Source organism: Stegastes partitus, unplaced genomic scaffold (assembly GCF_000690725.1).
Source record: "Stegastes partitus isolate 25-593 unplaced genomic scaffold, Stegastes_partitus-1.0.2 Scaffold103, whole genome shotgun sequence".
NCBI classification, from domain to species: Eukaryota; Metazoa; Chordata; class Actinopteri; family Pomacentridae; genus Stegastes; species Stegastes partitus.
This window is the reverse complement of record NW_007577834.1, coordinates 606,711-628,147: the sequence shown is the minus strand read 5'-3', so window position 1 is coordinate 628,147 and position 21,437 is coordinate 606,711. Positions and strand designations below refer to the sequence as shown.

Below are 21,437 nucleotides of genomic sequence, written 5' to 3'. Positions count from 1 at the left end.
ATTTTATAACTCTGTGAAGCGTAACAACATGTTTGCAATATTTCATGGCATTTTATGGCATGTTATTGGCAGACACCTGTGAGCAAACAGTCCTCTCCCGTGGACTCCGTGTGGGAAAAGACAGCCTTAAGCAGTGAAATATTGATACCACACGGCAGCAGTAGAAAGAAATGGTAGCTGATACCAATTATGAAAACAAAACCAATAAAACAACCAATGCCATAAAACCGAATATTGGAAAACTAACTGACAAAACAACATCATCCGTTTCCTTTTAGGGTGTTCCCAGCAGTGGGGAAGTGAGAAGGAACAAATCATGCTAACTGGCTTTATTTACTTGGAAATGTTCCGGTTTGTAGATCAAAATGGAAGAAAACTCTGAGAGTTTGACTCACCTTGGTCTTCTAAATATGAGGCCATACTGCTGACAGGCCAGGCCCACAGTGGGAGTGTAAATGATGGGCATGAACCTTTCGACATTTGACAGTAGAACCCGATAGAAGAGCTTCTCGTTGCGGTCCTGGAGCCCCATCAGGAACACATATCTGGGAGTGACAGGGAGGAGCAGGGAGGAAAACAGCATGTTAATCTGTAACATCTTGAGTACTTATACCTGCTGAACCAAGGAGCAGTTTATTAAAGTCAGATGTTAAATGTTTGTGAGCGAGGTGTACCAGGGAGATGGGAGGAATTGGGAAGCAAAGGTTCAGATGTTAATTACGACATTATGTCCATATGGATACTATATTAACTGGATACAATACTGCACAAACCAGTGAGAGCAAAAGCATAGATTTTATGAAAAGAGTGAGAAAGTAGGAAAAAGAAGGAAAGAATTCGTCTCTGTTTTACAATAATTATTTGTAAAGACATTTTTGCTTCTGTTCCAAATGACTGAAAAATACACCAAATAAGAAGCAGCTCTCAGATAGCCTACACAAGCTCTTTGTTCTGGCTGTAGATTGACCGGGAACTGAGCGTTTGCATATGACCTAAATTAAGTTGAGCACGCCAGAAAGGGCTCTAGTCCTAATCAGAGAAGTTTCCATAAAACTACGAGCACAAGGTGCCTCTTGTTGAAAGGATAAAAAGCATGCGCACCCTCTCGGCTATAGGTTAGGGTACAGCAGCTGCACAATGCACAGTGGTGACAGTTGGTCTTGAAGTGAACATTTTTCATATTGGAGAGCCAAATTAGCATCTGCCACATGCAATATATTACCAGAAGGGTATCTGTAGGCCATATGATATCATGGTGAAATGATTTTCTTCTTAGACACATTATTTGCTGTAAACACTCAAATGTTTGCTGTTTGTTACTGTTAACTTAAAATTTTCACAGCAGAATGTCCATTTTCTATATTTTTTTCCAGGGTTTCCAACCACATGTGAGACTCCTGAAGACATGAAATTTTCTCAGGTATAATGGCCATGAGTTGAAACCCTGGAGTGCATATAAAAGATGGACATAGCCACTGTGACGTCACTAATTGGATTTTATTGACTATTGTTTTGAAGCCTTGAGTTTGACGTTTGGTCATTGCCATGCAGTAGCGACTTGTAACTCACACAGTAGCCACTCCCTAAAACATACCCTGCTTTATCACCCATTTTGCTCTAAATGGGAGCATAATTTAGAAAAAGAACATTGTGCTGCATTAAAGAAGACTTGGAACTCGTGACTGAGACCATAAACACATTAGGAAAGTGTTCACAGAGGTAGCAAATCAGGTGAGAAGTAGATTCACTTTGTCAGAGACTTCTATACACTTGGGCTTCTTTCAGAAACTGCAGTTGTTGCCTCCTGCTGGCCATTAGAGAAAATACAGGTTTAAAGCACTCTAGCATTGGCTTTACGTTCCAGACCTGAAGACTACGTGCATATTTTACATTCTGTCTGTAGATGAGAATGTGCTATCTTCATACTACCTGAGCAAACAATTCCCATCACCCAGGGCAGTGATACAAGACAAAACCTTTCCCCTTTGTGGTTTGTGGTCTATAAGGGGTAGCATGATGTGAACCTATAACTGTGGCTGACATAGGTAGTGTGTGTCTAAAGGGACGAAAAGGTTACAAATTAGCAATGAATGGTTGATTGTATATCACAATAAGGAAAGTGAATATTTCTGGGCATTAGTTGGTAATTTAATTTCATGGAGAATGAAATGAAAATGAAATGAAAAATACTTCATTTATCCCAGAAGGGAAATTCAATGTGGGAATCTGTACTTCTTTAGCAAATTGTCACCAAGTAAGCCTGTTATGGTACAGTATGTCCCATATCTCTATGTGTAAAGCTGCTGACAACAATGTGAATATCTCCATTGTGAGATAAAGGCATATCTTATCTTATCTTAGCTTATATAAACCATGGGGGAAAGAAGCAAGGTGCAAAATAGGAAACATATATTTTTCAAAGTATGGTGAAAACAGATTAGGTAGATGCTAAGAATAAGACTGATTAGTTAGGCAGTTATTCCACTAGACAACAAAAATATCACATAACTCAATTCATTAAGTAAGCAGTTTGATAAATGATCAATCATTTAAGTATGTTTTTGTGCAAAAATGACAAATAGTTTCTTCTTGTCTTAAATAATGGTAAACTAAATGTACTGAGGCTTTGAAGACAGCCAGTCGCAATCGAGATATGAAGATCCATTCTTGTTTTTTGTCTAAGTATAGACCTTTGCACAAGGTGACTTCACAGACAGTGAAACAGTGAAATCGTGTTGTGACAAGTGAACTGATTCCTTCCTGTGTAAAATAGGTGGTGTGCCCCTTTGTGAATGGAAAAGCAAAGAAAGGCTTAACAGAGACAAAGTTTGAGCTGTGTTGACAGCTGGCTTCAGTGCAGTACAACAATAGACATTTGACATTTTTCTTTTACATTTAATGACTTCACTTGTTATTAAGCAAAACCACAATTGAATCTCGACATCAAATCTGCACTGTGCTGTTGTTTGATTTCATACCAGCAAACATCAAGAGAGATTTCTGTCACCATTCTTTACCTTAAAAGGCACGAGCTACCCACATCCTGTATACAAGAACATTTACAGTACACGCTGCTTTATAAAGCAGTATCCCTGCTGACTTACTGAGTGCTGTGTTTCCTTTAAAGTCAACCTAGTGAGACAGCCAGGATGTCATCTATCTCTATCTTAATCTATCCTAGCATCAGCGATCAACCTGCTCTGCTTTGTCGTGCTCATTTTAAGCCTGTTACTGCTTTGTAACAACCTCATTGGATGTGAGACTTCCCTGTAGCTGTACCATTTTATATACTGCAGTATTTTAGTTGGCAGCGCCTTTGAACATCCATTTCCTCCACTGAACAGTCACAGTCAGTACTTCAGTCACTCCATCATCTCAGATCATAAATGCATGTGCTTGCAGCGCTGTTCTCTTTGCCATCATTTGTCTGGAAAAGCTCAAACCAGAGACAAATTCCATTCAAAATATTTTTTAAAAAAAGGGAGTCTAGATAGCCGATTAAAATAGAATGGGAAGTAATGAAAGTTCTGAGTTATGGTCGTAAAAAATAAACGACAGCGTCTGGGAGTAAATACCAAAGAAGGATTGAGAGTTGGGGAGCAGACTGTATGCAAACAGAGCAGGGTTGAGCAATGTCAGGCGAATAAGAGTCCTTAATCCATGGGACCAAAGCCCAAAGCTGGAACACACTTGAGCCCCAGAGACAGATTGTCAGTGACATTGATAGGGCATGAGAACAGCAGTGACAAGTTCATAATGACTGTTTTTAGATGGTAATGCTGGGATGTTGCTATAGTGGAAAATGACACAACTATTTAGAAGCTGTCTAGTTGCTGTTGACCCTAAATCCTGTCTCAAAGGCAAAAGTCACTCCTACTTGACATTAGGAGTGACAGCTGATGGAATGGTTGGCTGAGAGATGGCCACTGGAACAAAAGTCTATTTCACAGACAGATAACATTCAGCAAACTGCAGATAATTCAAACCAGTAAAGCAGACGATGACTTCAGCTGATCAAAGAGCCCAAACTCAAATATTAGCATGCGGTACATTCGTTGCATAATACTAAAAGCTACAAGGCCTGTGTGTCTAATGAGGCGTGCAAAACTGAAGTGAAATTTTCATTTGGTGGCTGTGGAGGTTATAAAAACAAGGAGAAGAGGGAGGAGACGGAGAAATGGAAAAAGAGAGCAGTGTGGAGATTTGTTAAGTAAAATCTATGGTGTTAGGGGTGGATGTAGATCTCAGAGGGGCTGATAGCTAATCTGCCTCTCGTGTTTTGAAGGCTTCCAGATGTAGGACCTCTGCATGCACAGAGGATCAGTTGAAACTCAACTCTTCAAGGGCTGCTGATTCGATGCTGATAGTAGATAAGGCACTCACTGTAGCTGCACTGTCTTGAGTCTCACCTGTCCAGGTCGTCTCTCTTCATGTCATAGTTCTTTAGCACCCGGAGCAGCTGGACGTCCTGGCTGATGAAGCACGGAGGCAGCAGGCCGTGGATCCCAAGCTGGTGACGCTCCTCCAGGGAGAAAGCCATACCCTATAAGAACACACACAAAGCACAATAAAACCTCCATTATCCACCACTGTGAGGACACCATGCACAGCAATACATTAGCAGCTTGTCTTTCATACAGTAGCCACACCCTAAAACACATCCTGTTTTGTCATTCATTTTGCTCTAAATGGGACCACAATTTACAAAATAAACAACATTCTCTATTAAATAAGACTTGAAGCTAACAATTAAGACCATAAACTCATTTGAAAAATATCTACTGAGGCAGCAAATCAAGTGAGGAGTAGTGTCATTTTATCATAGACTTCTATACAGTTAGACTTCTTCCAGCCACCAGCGTTGTCGCCCTCTGCTGGCCTATAGAAAAAATACAGGCCCAAGAACCTTGACATGACTTCACTTTCAGTGCTGGAGATGATGTGCATCTTTTATGTACAGTCTGTGGATGACACACAAAGCACCGCCAACCTTCATGAGACATCCAGGAGGTGGAAAAACAACACAGAGCTTTCCTTTGACTGCCCACTCTTGTCTTTGCAGTTGATTTATGTCAGAGCCTGCAGTCAGTGACAGAGTTCATATGGACATGAGTATCCAAGTTAAATAACAATGGATAAGGCTTTATCCAAAACCACATATGCTAGGTGGTGGTAAAAGCAGGGCACTGGTGCATTTAGACATCTCCACACACACACAGGTGCAGCTTTAGCCAAGTAGTTAATCTGTTTTTATTTTCTTGATTATTTGATTACTTGTTTTCTTGAACAGGTGTCACAAAAAGCCCAAGATAACGTCCATCCATTATCTGTACACCGTGTAATCCACACTAGGGTCATGGGGGGGCTGGAGCCTATCCCAGTTGACTTAGGGTGAAGGCAGGAGACACCCTGGACAGGTCGCCAGACTATCACAGGGCTACACAAAGACAAACAACAAAGCACACACACACATTCACACTTGCGAACAATTTACAATCATCAATTACCCTCAACATATTTCTGGACTGTGGGGGGAAGCCGGAGAACCCGGAGAGAACCCCCGCTGCACATGGAGAACATGCAAACTCCACACAGAAAGATCCTGGGCATCCTAACTGGGACGCGAACTGGGGATCTTCTAGCTGCGAGGAGACGGTGCTATCCACAGAGCCACCTTGCTGCCCCCAAGATATTGTCCTCAAAGAAATTCTTTTTACTGCCATAGAGGTGTAAAGAAATCAAAAAATATTCAAATTTAACAAGCTAAAATTTGGACTTTTGTTCTTAAAAACCTTGCTCAAACCAAGTAATCAGTTAGGGAAATAGTTGTAGATTAATGTAATAGTTAACGCTTAGTTAATTAATTGATTAAATGTTGCTGTGGAATAACAAAAACACAAAACAATGACAGCAATATTTGTGGGGGCAATGAAGAAATGCTTAGAACACACACATGCATGAACACATCACTGTGTAAGTAGCATGCAGTAATCAGTAACCCATAGACGAGTATTTATTCTGTATACAGAGATACACACAACCAGATTCCTCCAGTATGTTCAAAACCTAGACAAGAGGGATTCACATGTCCATGTAAACGCAGTCCAGGCACTCACAAACCTCCTTTACTGAGGTCTTGGCATCTGACTTTCCGTGACTGACAGGTCGACATAACACAGCATTGTGGAATTTTCTTAATGAATCTTGGTAGAGAAGTCAGACTAGAGCGGTCTCACACCTAATCTTCAAACTCAACACAATCTGCATCAAAGAAAATCACGAGTTCCTGTTCTCACTGTGCAGATACTTGGACTACACCTTAAACTGAGGATGAATAGGAAAGACTGATGCAACAGTGACTAAATGCAATTTAAAATAAACAGGTAAAATGATGTATTTTCGGTAAAAAAAGAGTTCATTTGTTGCTAGTAAAGCAGTACTAATCGCTGTCAATGATGTTGCAATCTTGGTATTTAGTTTGAACAAATAAAATATATTCAGCAATGCTTTCAACTCAGGCATTCCTGAGTGATGAGAGCGGTGGCATGTCAAACATGTCCTCTGCTCTGTTGGGGTGTTTGCTCTTAGAGAGGCTCCCTCTCAGTGAGTCTGTCTTCAGACAGGCTGCCGCTAGCTCACATTCTGGTGTGATGTCCGCTTTCACCAATGCATATCCTCCAAAACACACACAACAAGACCCAGACTAATAACCTGCTTCACTCCGGCCTCTATGTTGGCTTTTATCTTGCTCACCCCTCACCTCTGAATGCAAATATTGAAAAACATGCACACGTGGAGTGTCAAAGTTGTAACCTTGAGCAGTCTGACCTCTGACCCGGGACGTTAATACAAAGAGAAGACAAGGATCTCACTGAGGAGAGGCAATGCACTTTCAGGCGACACCAGAAAATAGCGACAATATATGATTGAGGCACAATAGCAACAGCACTGCTCCTCTGATTTTAAAAGGGGGCCAAAGCACCCAAAACAAGCACCAAGTCCATTTTTAAAACTGGAACAGCATTCTCCACTATTCTCTGCAAGTCAGGCATGATACGGCGGGCTTTTTCAATCCTTTTTCTGTCCGTAAAAGTTCAGCGACCTGGTGAGCCTCAACATGCCAGCTACTGTTGCTGACTAGTGAGACAGAAGTGAAGGCGGGCTGTAAATGTCTCTGTTTTGGATACCATCCATGGATGCTTGGCCCGGGCCACCACCATTTACAGCCCTTCCAAGCCACCGGCACTTTCTATGTATCTGGTTGTGTTAAAACAGTTCTGTGGTGGTAAAAAAGAAATTGCACTTGATGACACGACACGCTGCTAGAAGTAGAAAAGCATATGACACAGAATAAAGCATTTGGAATAAAATGTGATGATTCTGACGTCAGACAAACCATCAGTCCTGACCACGGAGGCACTTCCAAATTCTTATTAGGCTTGAATTATGTGAAAAAAAAGCCTTCCAAAATGTTGATTTTAGATTTAATCTCAGTGATTCTTGAGAGTAACAAGGGGAAGGAAACATGCCATTTTCCTTTTGGCAGGACATCTGAAAAAATGGGTTTCAGTGTTTTCTTACTGTCTACAACCAAGCACAAATTGCTGCATCTTATTACACAACAGCATGCAAACATCAGTTCACACGAACAATCTCAGTTTTTTAGCTGACAGTCCTAAATCTAAGCATGACTGGAAAAAGGGCATCAGTTATTTGAGATACTAAAATACAAGTCCCGATCCGTCTGTCACTGGCAGAGGCTCGATGCAGTCTGTACTTAACGGCCCTCAAATAGACAGAAGCAGCTCTGAATTACAACCTTCCCCAATTATCAAAAAAGATTTTCTATTTTTCTGAGAGCCAGCTGTTCGCGTCAGACTCTGTGTGCGTTGGGAATAGCAGCTGCCCCACGTTGCACCGCCGCTCTGCCGTCTGCAGCAGCTGACCATGAGGGATGTAAGGCAGAAAAGAGTTTTAAAATATATGAGGCAAACTGAGCTTAATATGAGGCTATAAAACGAGATGCAGTCCTCACGCTGCTCTTTCATTAGCTGAGATATTCTCATGGCAACACTTACTGCATACTGACATTCTCTGTCTAGTTTTTCTGCACAAGGATTAGCTGCTTCTGACATATTTGGGAAGGAAAATAAAAAAATTAAAAAAAAACCCCACACAAATAGACACACAGGAGCCTCTAATTAGCAGAAACACATTTTATTCATGTCGGCTTACGCTTCCTCTGGGACAAACAAACCTGTTTGTACAGATTAACTGAACAGATTTGCACACAAGCAGCTCTATAATTAGTCCACACAATTCATTTTCTGATACTTTGATGACTCTTAGACTTTCCAGAATTCATTTGCACTTCTCCTTATGGATTGTACAACCAGAAGGAAAACAGACTGTATCCTAATTAATCAGTAATTTCAACATGTAAAATGAATCAAAGTGTAGCCTGCGTTCCAGTTGTATGTCAGGTTTGGTAAAAATGCTCATGGCGGCTCTTCCATCTGCAACTTTTGTGTTCACAGAGGAATTTCTCCATCGAGTGACATCTACACAGCCTTGCTGCTGTCAATGTCAAATTCATTAGAGGTAAAATACCTACATTCTATTCTGTAGACCACTTAAAAACCAATAAACAGCTGTTGATTAGGTCTTTTGACCTAAGTTCACCCTTTAATGAAAACCGTATATCTGACTTCCCTGGCACTGTTTGACAGTTAAAACTTGCAGTGAGACTTCTTTTCTGTAGTTTGGTACGGCCTAGTAGAAATTTGCTGTCTATCCTTTACACATTTATAATTAGGTTGCTTGTTTCCTTACATAATACAATGCAAGGCATCACGCTTCTTCCGATACACTTACACTTCAACAAAGTAAGTGCCTTGCATGCTGTCTTTGTGCTGACTTTGGTACAAGTTCTTCGTGCTAAATTAGACAAATGCTGTGCAAGACAGTTGTTGTCTTCTTGTGTTGGAAATGGGTTTGTGTAAATCAATCAAGAAAAAGAAAAAGACAACAGAAGAATATGCAAAAACTAAAAACTGAATATAAACTACATAACAATATCACAGCTCCCAATGTGAATGAAAGCAGGCTAGAAAGTGCAGCAAGCCTCATTAACAATAATGACCGACGCAGCTCAAAGGCTGCCAGTGTTACATGTGAAATAGATGCCATCCATGGAGTCTGGCCCAAAATGACCAATTACCATCTCCAACAAAAGTCCCGGCAGCTTGTCTGTACGCAGGGGGAAACCCTGTGCCACACAGTGACTTTATGATTGAAGTTACGGCTGGTTTGGTCGGGGCCTGGCATTGGTGACGGAGGGAGAAAAGGGCAAGGGGGGGAGTTGAGGGTGTTTCAAGGCAAGAAAGATTAGCAGGGCATGGTTCATAGAGTTTGGTTTGGAAAAGCGTGGGAACCGTTGACGCCAGTTTTGACATTTCTTTGACTTTTGACTTGAATATTGGCTTTGTCCTCAGCATGTAAATAGAACTGCCAATCTCTTTAATTCCAAGGTCTGTTTGTCTTTCAGTCAACTGCTCAGTCAGCCGACCTTCTAAAATGTGTAAAGAAGGACGTTCTCTCAACACAATCCAGGGTAAATACACCGCAAGAATGGTGATTTAACATGGTGCGGGGAAAGCTTTCATCTCAGTGTTGAAAAGTTAGCACAGCCTCACACCAAAAACATCTGACATAAGACATGCATTCAAAGTCTTGTATGTTCCATCCTTTAGTTTAGAAAAAAGATAGCAAAAACTTCCAACCTGTCACTCATATATATAGTTGTCACTTCTTGTTAATTCTGTTAACAGCCCTTGGTTGGCTTGTAATTGGGAGGTGTCAACCTAAATGAGGCAAACATGCAACATGTCAACAATATCATAAATAGAACAAATACAAACATTTTCTTTGACTGCATTTGTTGGTTTATGTTCTTAAAAACCAAAGTATGGTTACAAGTACACATACCCACACATCTAAAGCCAAAACCTAACAAAAATGAACGCACACACACACACACACACACACACACACACACACACGCACACATCATGTATGTACACAAACTATCCCTGTGTTTGTTTGTCTGAATACAGGATTCCCAGTGTTTGACTGCTGTAAGGCCTGCGCTTTCTCTCCATCAGGAGCCCTAAACTGGGCTGGGCAGGATAAACCCAGAAAGCTTCCACATGTCCCCGACCACATCTAAAGTGCCCGCACCCTGTGCCAACACATGTGATGCCCGCAGCTCCATGTTCCAGAAGCCGTGGTAACAACCTAAACCTGTAATCTACCCAGAGGGCAGTGCCAACCCCTAACCTCGGACGGCTGCCATGCCCACCCCAAAACATTCAGCGGAGAGGAAACAGCTAATTAGTTCACCAGATGGCCAAACAAGAAAGATGAAAGTACAAGTTCTTTGAAACTGATAAAATGCCTTTCTGTTCGTCCAAGGGAGTTCAAAGGGTGGGTCTGCTGCAACCTTTCAGTTGGAGGACTGAGAAACCTAAACATTCTGTTACCTCAACCTTTTAATTTCTCTCGGCCACAACCACACACGGCTCTGTCTAACAGTGAGGTTGTAAGGAGGCTGACAGCGAAGCCACTCCCTTCATAACAGTTCAAGATTACCCTCTTCTCGAAATTCCTTAATGCCACAAGAGGAGAGGGCTCCTTATCACAATAAAAACACTGTTCTGAAGCCTGTCTCACACACTGTTGTTCCGTGATATGTGTAATATTTCATTTTCTGTGTGAGAAGCATGAAGGGAATGTGATGGAACGTGCAACAACAGAGCGAAACAAATGTCAGATCCTGCTCTGAAAAAAAAGAGTTCTCTTCACCAGTTGTAAGTCTAACATTAAAGGGTCACACAGTTCAGTCTCCTCATTAGCCTATTAAAACAGATGTGCTCTCAGAAGAAGCTTTTAAATCATGAGAAATTAACCCCTAATGAGGTCATCAAGGTTCACTTAGCCTCGCTTGTAGACTCAACTGTATAGCCTAAAGTCTGGGATACAAACCGAAGACATGGAGGTAGAAAAATGGGCATTTAACACAGCACTGGATGTCTTTTTAAAGATTATGCCAAGTTATATTATGGCAAATAAAGAATATGATCATTTTTGACCCACAGTAGAGACAAAAACTTGCTTCCAGTGCCTCGATCTTCACCATTCTTTTTTTAACCTGTCGCCGGCAAGTCTGCCGACTTTGTGGCAGTGCAGTACAGAACTGGAGTATCCTTTTTGGGCAAAACTGCTGATTTTCATTAGCAAATATAGCAACTGTAAATATGTCTGTGCATTTATACAGCTAAATATATTGTTGTGTTTCTAGAAACTGAGTGAGGAAATCATTTATAGATAAAATGATGCAGCAACGTGTATTTTTGGGTAATTAAGGGACTTAAATACAAAACAAATCAAGGCAGTTTCATCACATCATAGGCAAAAATCCAACAAGTCAGTTACTTTATAGGGATGCATGTTCCAACTCCCTAAAACAAGCCAGAGAAGCGTTTCCTGAACAGCCGACATCTTGCGATTGGTTTCAATTAAAAACATGCGGTTCAGAATGACAAAGTCATAGTTTCCCATGTTTATGCCCAATGTTTGGTCTATCCATCCACCCCGACCTCCTCTTAATAGGGACTTTTGCTTCCTAATTCTAGTCCATTGTAACTATTATATCCACTAGAGGGCACTGTTACTGAAACTTCTGTATGTGTCACAATATATTGCTTCTACAAACAACTTGTATCCAATTCAACAATAAACTACTCCTTTGTTAACTTAATTTTGCCTTATTTTAAGTGTTATTCCTGTCCGATGAACTGTTTCTTTATTTTTCAGCAATTTTTCATGCTACCATCTTGTCCAGTGCTCCTTTGCAAATATGATTTCCAGTCAGGCTTACCTACTGAAAAAGACTGCAGCTAAGTACTAAAAGGAAAGTTGCATCCATGTGAACTGTATGGCACTGACTAATTTGACTAATCTATAGCATTTCAAGGTATACATGTAATTTCCATATTACCCAAGACTATTTCCACACTTTCAAACTTTACTAAAATCTAAAGGATCACACAAGGTCACATCACATGTGGCAGCACTGCAACAGTAAAGCCTCACAGTGGAAGACAGTGGAATATTCTCTCCCTTCAACTCTTTTTCTCTAATTTCTTACAAAAATATGGTCGGAGGTTTCACTTATGAGACTAAATAACTGGTTTAGATGCACAATTTTGTCAGTATGCTGACAAAGAAAAACCTGACCCAAAAATTTAAACCCTCAAAACCCCTGCAACGTCTTGGGAAAACTTCAGAATGATGTAATTCCACACAAAGCCACGACTATTCAGCTTGCTAGATTCCCTGATAAGACAAGAGAGGGGAAACTCAATCTCACGCCCATCTACCCTTCAACGCACAAATCCTATTTCCAAATATAAATCTGTCAGACAGGTTGGATGTTGCCTCGCTTCACTTTTTTTTTTTCTTCTTTCCTTGAGCTTCAATGGAAATGCCCTCTGCTCCGGGAGAAACAGCCCCTATTGAAAGTGACCTGAGCCTAACACGACAGGGAGGCCTTTCCCCATTGAGCCTCTCTCAACCGCAGTCGCAGATCAGACACGGAGACAAAAGCCCGCAGGCCTTCAACAGGGAGAGGGCTCAAATGTTTGGCACTGAGATACGACCTGGCAGAGATGTGTGTGGCCACAGAGCACTTCTCTATTCAGTGCTTTGTGGGAGAGGGAGAGCTTTCTTTTCATAAGAGGCAGAGCCGAGGCGCTACACAATATGGCCTTCTTGTACAACTTGTTTATCAGTTAAACCACTCAGTGAAAGTGATGTATAGTGATAGCCATCCTAACCCTGCTTGCTCTCGTTTATCCGCGTTGCATTCATAATGAGCCTTTTCAAAAATGTTTTTCCAAATGTTGACCTTAATGATTCATGCTAAGTCAACATTATGCGGGAGGTATGTAAACACAAAGTCGACAAGTGTGTTTTCACGAGGTAAAAAACAGAACAAAGGCAAAGTAAGTGGGCTTGCTCATTACATTAATAGCAGGTGAACCACATCAGACATACCGAACAGCTATAAAAGGAAATAAAGAGGTTTAAAAGGTGCTAATGCACGCCTTTTATCAACAGGAAATTTAGAATGTGGAGTGAAGGCCAAGGAAGTAAGTGCAAGTGGATCTTTTTTGCTTGCAAGGTGCAATATCCTTTAAGATCTGCTCATACGACCCCTTTTGACGAGATGTTTTTAAATACTGACCCTTTATTATATGTTTCTGTGACATAATATTTGTCAAAAGCAGGTTAGACTACTCTAAATCCATGTTTCCATAAAGCCTAGATTTCCCTCTGTCCTCCAGCAGACTGCTTCAGAAGCTATAAAACGTAGTTATGACCACCTACTCCAGATGACGGGGGGTGTTGCTCTTCATTCACCTCCAGCCAACTGGAACACAACCTGAAGCCTAATGCAAGTTTCCTCACACCTCATCTTTACTGTAGGTAATGGACTGGAGACATAAGACCAATAACAATGTATAAAGCAGTCCATGAACAGCAGCGTGGAAAAGGGAGGAAAATTCTGTTCCATAGCCGAGGCTTTAGCAGGACGTTTCAGAATAGTAAGATGTACATTACAACAACTAATAACCAAGGAAAGATTTTCTCCATTCTTGATGTCAGTTTTCATCAGCTGTTAGGCTATCGAAAGATGTTTTAGTTGCTGAACAAGCAGCCGCAACAGACTTCCTGCTTTACTCGTCATCTTGAACTGCTGAACTACAGGCTGCAATTCTGCCCAAAATCAAACCGAGGAAATACAATTTCATGGCTTTTAATTTTCAAATTACGACACAGAAAATCTGAGTTCACATAATATTCTGCATCCAATGACTCATGTCAAGTCACATCAAGCCCACACTTCTGCTTGACAATCATCTTTAGTTTAAGGCAGGATGATTTTAAAATAATAGTGTGGGTGCTTCAAGGACACACACGTTGCAGAGAACTTAAAAATGTTTAAAAAACAAACAAGATATGAAAGATTGTGTTACTTATCTAAGACACGCTAGCTGCAGCAGGTTTAATGAGCTGTATTGGACAGCATTAGAAAACTATCAGAAAGCAAATTAAATAGAACACCTAATTGAAAGAATAACTTTAATTTACTAATCTTGTTCCATTTATGTTATTCAAGTTCGTTATCTTAAATCTACCCCATGTCAGATGCTTTACCTGCCTAAATCCTGCCTGTATTACAGTGTGTGTGTGAGGATGGTATATACTTTGTGTCACCAGAACTTAGAAGGCAGGAAGCAGAAGAACTTTGTACTGAGAGTAAAAAAGAAGCACTTCTGCGATGGCTGCCAATACAAAAGTTGACTTTGAATCAACCTGAAGTGAAACCATGGGGGGGTGAATATTTGCGCAACATTTACAGGACTGTGAGAAAGTCATCTACAGCGGTGGAGTTCGCCCACACTGTTGTTACACCATAAACCAGCATATCTGGATTCACTTCTGCTGGTGATGTCAGAGCTCCTCAGACCAGCAACCTCTCTGCAGCTGACCAAACAGGGAACAGAGGACTGCTGAGGTTGTTCCCATAAACACCAACATCAGCGCCATCTACTCTACCCCGCTATTACTGCCACGTGTTCTCTTCAGACTGCAACTCAGACTGCTTACTGTAGCACCTCACTTAATCATATCAATGCATGCAATCAGTGAAAAAGAATGGTATCTATGCAGGGGAAGCAATAAGATGGGGATTTGGACTTGACTTGAAGCAAAATAGTTTCTTGCCTTGAGGCTTCAGACATGCCCACGTAAACATCTCTGTTCTTAACCCTGAACATGATTTGTGCCCCAGACGTGCAAAGTAAGCCCATTTGGAAACCAAAGCACATGCGCTGGAGACGGGTAAATATTGAGAGTCAGCACAAACTGAATTAGAAACTTGCTATCAGAGGAACCCTCCTGGTGGGTTCAGTGGGATGGCCGACGGTGACCTGCACTGGGAGAGACTCTGGCCAACAGCTGGAGGAAAGACTGAGTCATACGCCTCCTTGCCTCCATCACCGCTGCAGTGTTTATAAACACACGTACGCACACATACATGCAGGCACACACGTATACACAAAAATAATGATATTAATGCAGATTTAAGAAGCCTTCATAAACACACACAGCCGTATGCTAATGCATGCAGAGAGAGACTGCACACAGGTACTACGGGATGCTTCATAAACACACACACACTACAGACAAAGCTGCCCTAAACCCCGATTCACAACACAGAAATATGAGCGGTGAGTCTATTTAATCCTGTTGCAGAAGAAGAACCACACTCCACGACGTCCTCATTGTCCTGCAGCGCACCGTGCCATCCTCTTGTTTTATCAATAGCGGCATGTGTGTCTAGACGCTGTAAAAACAGGTGGTGGGGGTAAGAGAGTGGATATCCCTGTGGAATGACAGATTCATCCCACAGTTATCATAGCTGGGATTAGAGGATAGAATCCAAAGATGGGAAAAACGGCCGGGCGAAGAATGACGAAAACAAAGAAAAGAAAGTGGGAGGCTGGGGTTCTCTTTTATGAAGTCAAAGACAAACTGATCAGGCCGCCAGCGTCTGGCCGGTGGGGTGACTGGCTCGCTGGATGCAACAGACGACTCAGACGAGGCCAGTATTCACAGCTCTTTAAGTCTGTGATCAGCCAGCCGACCAGGATCGTTATATAACAGCAAAACTACCAAACCACTAACCACCACCACAATAAGCTCAGCCTCTCTCTGGTGCTGCCACGTAGAGAAACAGACACAAAGACCAAGCACGCAGCGACTGGGGAGAGTCTATCAGAAGCTGTGCCCTGGAAACTTTTAAAGCTGCACTAGACCAGATTGTTTGGTGAAATGACATTTGTTTGAGTTGACAAATTCTGGGATTCATTCACAGAAGACCACATTCCAATACACATCCACCACAGAGGAAGGTCACTGTTCACATCATACTGTTGGAATCAACTCTCTTGAAAGTTCAGCCTTAGTTTGTAGGTAATTTTTTATTTATATGCCACTTTTCAAAACCATAGCTACAAAGCCAATCACAGTGGGAAAATGAAAACAAAAAAAACTAGAACAGGGAATAGTTCAACCTTTTTTTTAGAAAGAAAGAAAGAAAGAAAGAAACCCCAGAGAGAGTAAACTGAATGACCCAGAACTCATCATTTTGGAACAGCAAAGGGGGGCAGAGACCTACACCTTGACACATAAACACAATGACACCACAATGGGCCTGACAACGCTGAAGGATCTGTGTTTTTAGTACTCCTATGTGTTTAGGGTTGCTCTGTACTGTATGTCCACCACCAGTTTCACAGGAACAATAGGGGGGGAGCCTAAACTGATTTATGGCAAAATACAGCTTGTTTTATTGTGCCAAACAACAACATGCTGCTATTTCAGTGCAACTGTAGCATGTTTTAAAAGATTCTGGTTTGTGTCAGTAATCAAAGTACAAAGATGAGAAGACTGCTGAAGAAATCCAGAGATTTCACGAAGGAGTGGTGCTTGATAGATGACTGTAAATTGACAAGGCCCAGGAGAGTTCTACTGGAGCCTGACACCAACCAGAACCAGAACTCCGTTTTTTGTGACTGTAAGAGTAAAGCTTCAGCTCACCACACCTCCACCAACTCCTTAGAAGTGTTTCAACCACGACAGCCAGCTCAGGGCTTCTGTATCATCGTTGGGTTGGGACAGCAACCTCACAGATTACCGTAAAAACATTTCATATTTTTGATTCCATCATAGCACTTTGACGAGGTGAGAGGTGATGGAGTGCGAAGGTGTGGCTGTGAAAGTGTGAGAGAGAGAAAGGGTTTAAGAGAGCTTAGGAGTGAGTCGGTGGGAATATTGGAGAAGAAAGGAAGGGCAGATGGCGAACTTTTGTAATGGCCTAAGTCAGTGAGCATCACAGTGACCTAGAGGTCAAACAAAACATCATACATCAGTGGTTTCCAAACTTTAATGATCTGAGGTTACCTGTCATCTGTAACACCAGTCATTCACCAGTGTTTACTCTTAAAAAGTGGATATTGTTACAATTTTTATACACCTACATTGCCAGGGTTAAGGTTAAGTTTGCATTAGTACTCTAGTGGCTGAACCTATGTGTTTTGACCATTTTTCAATACTTTTAGTTATCTTTTTCAAGATTTTACCCAGTAATTTAAGATGCCAATTTCAACTCTTTATCTGTTAAGCTACTTTAGGCAAACTATTTCAACGGTTAGTTTTAGCCATCTATTTTTACCTGATTGAGGCTAACAATTTTTTCATTACTTTAAACTGTTTCATTATTTGTCTACGACTGCTAGCTAACGATCTGAAAATTTTTTTTGTTTGTTTTTGTTTTTTAAAAATAATTTTAGCAAATTATTGTAACTGTTTATCCATTTGTTTTAGCTATCTATTTCAACAGTTTATCTATTAATTAATTCCAACCACCTATCTGTTACTTTGGCTAACTAGTTCAACAGTTAGTTTTATCTGTCAATTTTTAGCTGGTTTAATATTTTTTGCTATTACATTTAACAGTTTCATTATGTATTCACAACTGTTAGCTTAGTCTTTGAACTGTTTATTTAATACTTTTAGCTAAGTATTTCATCCATGTATGCAATATTATTTAGCATTTTAAAATGTTTATCAGTTATTTTTAGCTAACTAGTGGAACAGCTACATTTAGCTAGCTATTTTTAGTCAGTGCAAACATTTTATTTATTGCTTTTAATGGTCTATTTGAACGGTTTATTTATTCTTTTTAGCTATTATGCTATTATTCAGTAGTTATCTACATTTCAAGCTGTTCATCCATTATTTTAGCTAATTATTTTCTCAATACTTGTCCAGCATAGAGACATTTGCAGGCATACTTTATGATATTTTTGAATCCTTGATTTTTTTAGGAATACTTTTCTTGAACAACTTTCTTCCTAAATATTACCCTTGGCCTTCAAACTCTCCTTCTGGTCATAGTTCTAAGTAGATGGCAAAAGAGAGAATGAAAGCAGGTGTTAAACCTCTATAGTGCAGTCTTAAGTGGTTTCCGGTGCACAGCGGAGGCAGCCGACCAATGGTACAGTGACGTATGATGTGTTCTCATGTGCCCTCTTACATTTTACATTACAGTAAGTGGGTAAGTGTGTGTTGGATGAGTGATAAAGGGAGGAAAGAGGTAATGAAGGCCAAAATGAATGTCATGCCAGTGTATATGCATGTGTGTGTTCATGCTCACTCTCACCATTTGAACTCCAAAACATACAGCTGCTATGTATGTGAACGGAGGGGAGCCTGGACTGGTTCTTGTCCAACACAAATAGTGACCCTCATACTCAAACTAATGACCCGTCCCCTTTAACTCTCTCCAGGCTCCCCAGAAAAATTTGTTCTCCTCACTCATAAATTCTCCCTTTCCATCCATCCATCCCGTCTCCACGAACCACTTAGAAAGAAAAGGAGGAGAGGGTGAGCATGCATGCGCTTTACAGCAAGGATGTCAGTCATTTAGCTGTTGCACTGAATGATGGAATATCTCTCATGCAATGGGGGGGTCTCTGGATCGGTGTCTCTGCCAATCATTTAAATTGTACACCCTTAGGGGGTCTGCCAGCAAATGTTCTGGGGTTTCACAAAGGCAAATTTTGCAGGTTTCATGGTAAACTTAAACCATCTCCATATTGGGCCCACACTTCACAGGAATGCATTTCCTGATTTTGAGGAAGCGCGTCCAATAGCATCACTGCGCTCATTGTTCCAAATGGTTATAGCAGTCATCCTACACGGCATAAATTCTATAGGCATCATCAATCAAGTGGAAACAGCGGCAATATTAGAAGACCATATATCCTGAAACAGAGTCATCCTGCTGTGGCTACAGAGCAGCTGTATATGCCCTCAGAGAAACGTGACCTAAGCTGTGTCTCAATGGCATGCCACATACTGTTTGAAACCAGACATCAGTGTGTTCACAAAATAGCTGTAAATGAGATAACTTACTTATCATCACATACAGTAGAGAAGAGAATGTAACAAACCAATTTGATATTAAACTAAATCCAGTGGTTTCCCTTTCAAATTTCATGTCCTTAATGTAAACCCAAAAAAGCTGCCTTTTAGTCTGAAAGACAACAATGTCATAAGAGTGGGGCAGCAATTTCTTGGTTTTACATTTCAAGAGACTTTTCTTTGTAGGGATTTGTACCATGTGAAGCAACAAATGGTTCAGTGGGTCAATGGTCATTTGCAGGCGTGACATGTTTATGCAGAAGACACACAGTTGTCTATACTGAGTAGGCCTGACAAACCTTGAGAAACTGCTTAACAAATATTAAAGTTGTAATTAAATTGAGCATCTCCTTAAATATACAGAATTGAGATACTTCAACACAACACTGAAACATGTCCAAACTGTAGCCTTTTAAACGGCTATTAAAAAACACACCTTCCACATTTGCCATTTCAGAGTATGAAGAGTGAATAGACAAGTTGCATAACTTACAGTCAGTGATCCCCGCATGTAGCTTTTTTTTTCTGTACTGGCCTTCCAGATCTAACACACTTGTAAAAACTTCAATTTCTCAAAGGAAAATTCACCTATTAGCGCCAAGCGGCAGTGCCATTGGAGTTAGTGGAGGTTAAGTCATTTCCTGAGATTACTTTAGCAGAACAACAACCTGGACCCTTCAGCTGGGACTTGGAGTTAACCAACTAACCAGTTTTGCTGCCAACGTGCCTGAACCCTGTGAGTCCTGGACTATTTTTAGGGTAAGAACAGAACCTTTACTTTTAAGCTCTCATTTTGGTCATTTCCAGGGCTAGCCATGCAGGCTGTATCTTGTTTGTTTTTTTATTATTTACTTTTTTAGAACAGTCTAGACTGACCACATCTTCTCCTGATGATTGGATTTGGTAAAACTTCTAGACTGTTTATGTTGGACTTTATAGCATGGAAAAAACAGTTCATCTTTTCAGAATTATGCTGGGGAGATTTTCTGGACACTGGCAATATCAGAACCATTAATGTGGGATACTGTATGACTTAAAAATTGGAAAAAATAGGTGCTTAGTGTGTAACAGAAATAACTGTCATTAGTTTATTTACTGAAGGGTTTACATACAGTAGCCTTCTTGTAAACTGGGATGTAGTGTCACCCCTAATAAAATTGATATGTGCAATAAATAGTTCAAGAGCAATTCAACTCTGAAGAAGGGATGCGAATTTGGATGGAAACTGCGGTCTAAGGGTGAACTTTATGGCCATCATCTCGCCATCCAGCTGTGCTGACTTCTCTGACCCAGTAATATCCTCTACTTACGGTCCTGGCTGGTCTTATATTTCAGGAAAAAAGCTCAATCGGGGATTATGTTGAAAGGCAATATTAAGAAGAAGAGCCAGGAAAGCATGTCATATTGTTTAGTGGAGCAGGCGGAACCGTTGGACTGCCACACGGTTAGCACATGTTCACTGGAAGCCTGACAGACTGAGTCAAAACAAATGACCGCCAAAATGCTTGTAAATTTTGGAGAATGTACACAATGTGTCAAAAGTCCATTTTGGTTAGACAGTTGCATAGATATATTTCAGTGAAAGCAAATTTGAAGATACCAAGCTAAACTGGAAGTCTCAGCAACCAAAGAGAAAAGGAGGGTGAGAAAGTCTAAGACAGCAATAAAAGCCAAAGAGGTTTTGGTCATTTTCCATGGAGGTATGTATGTAATCAAATTTGTGCCAATATAACAAAACAAAATTTCCTAAATATCAAGCAAAAATAGGAATTTGAAAGGCAAAAAAAATAAATGAAGCAAAAACATTTTTCAAAAGTAAAAAATATAACTTGCGAACTAATGATTTGGTCTTTTCCTTTTATGATAACATGACCTTCAGTTTACACTTCTCTCATTTGCACTGCCTGACTTTTTCTTTGCAGTTCTGACACAAACTTCTTTCGCGGGCAGATTTTTTCAGGGGTGCACTCCCGCTGGCTAATGGTGCCTGTTTATAATGATAAATGGGACTGGTTTTCCGTTCAACACATGACAGGTGCATCAGTCTTTGAGGACCACTAAAGTGTGTAAGAGTGAAGGGTTTCTTAAATGGTTGTAATTATGTGCAGAGAGTGAATGGAGGTTTATTTATGGGTTGCAGGTGTAGCATTGATGAATGGAAAATGCCGCACAATCTGGTGTAAATTAGTTTGCACGTGCATCCTTGTGTGCAAGACCTGCACAAATTTGCATGTGTGTAAGAGAATGTGAGAGGGAGCATTTGTGTCCACTTGGCATACTGAGGGGAATCTTGAAATACTCCAGAGATACTTTGAGGCTTG

The 21,437-nt window shown here is 40.8% G+C and overlaps 1 protein-coding gene across 1 annotated transcript in view; it reads right to left on the bottom strand.

Annotated features, from left to right (window-relative positions):
* The window catches only part of me1 (malic enzyme 1, NADP(+)-dependent, cytosolic), a 90,046-nt gene that overhangs the window by 52,666 nt on the left and 15,943 nt on the right, over positions 1-21,437 (bottom strand). Inside the window, exons 2-3 of the mRNA XM_008277620.1 lie at positions 4,410-4,543; positions 396-545 (exon numbers count right to left, since the gene is read on the bottom strand). Coding sequence (XP_008275842.1) covers positions 396-545; positions 4,410-4,543 — 284 coding nt within the window. The remainder of the gene's footprint in view (positions 1-395; positions 546-4,409; positions 4,544-21,437) is intronic.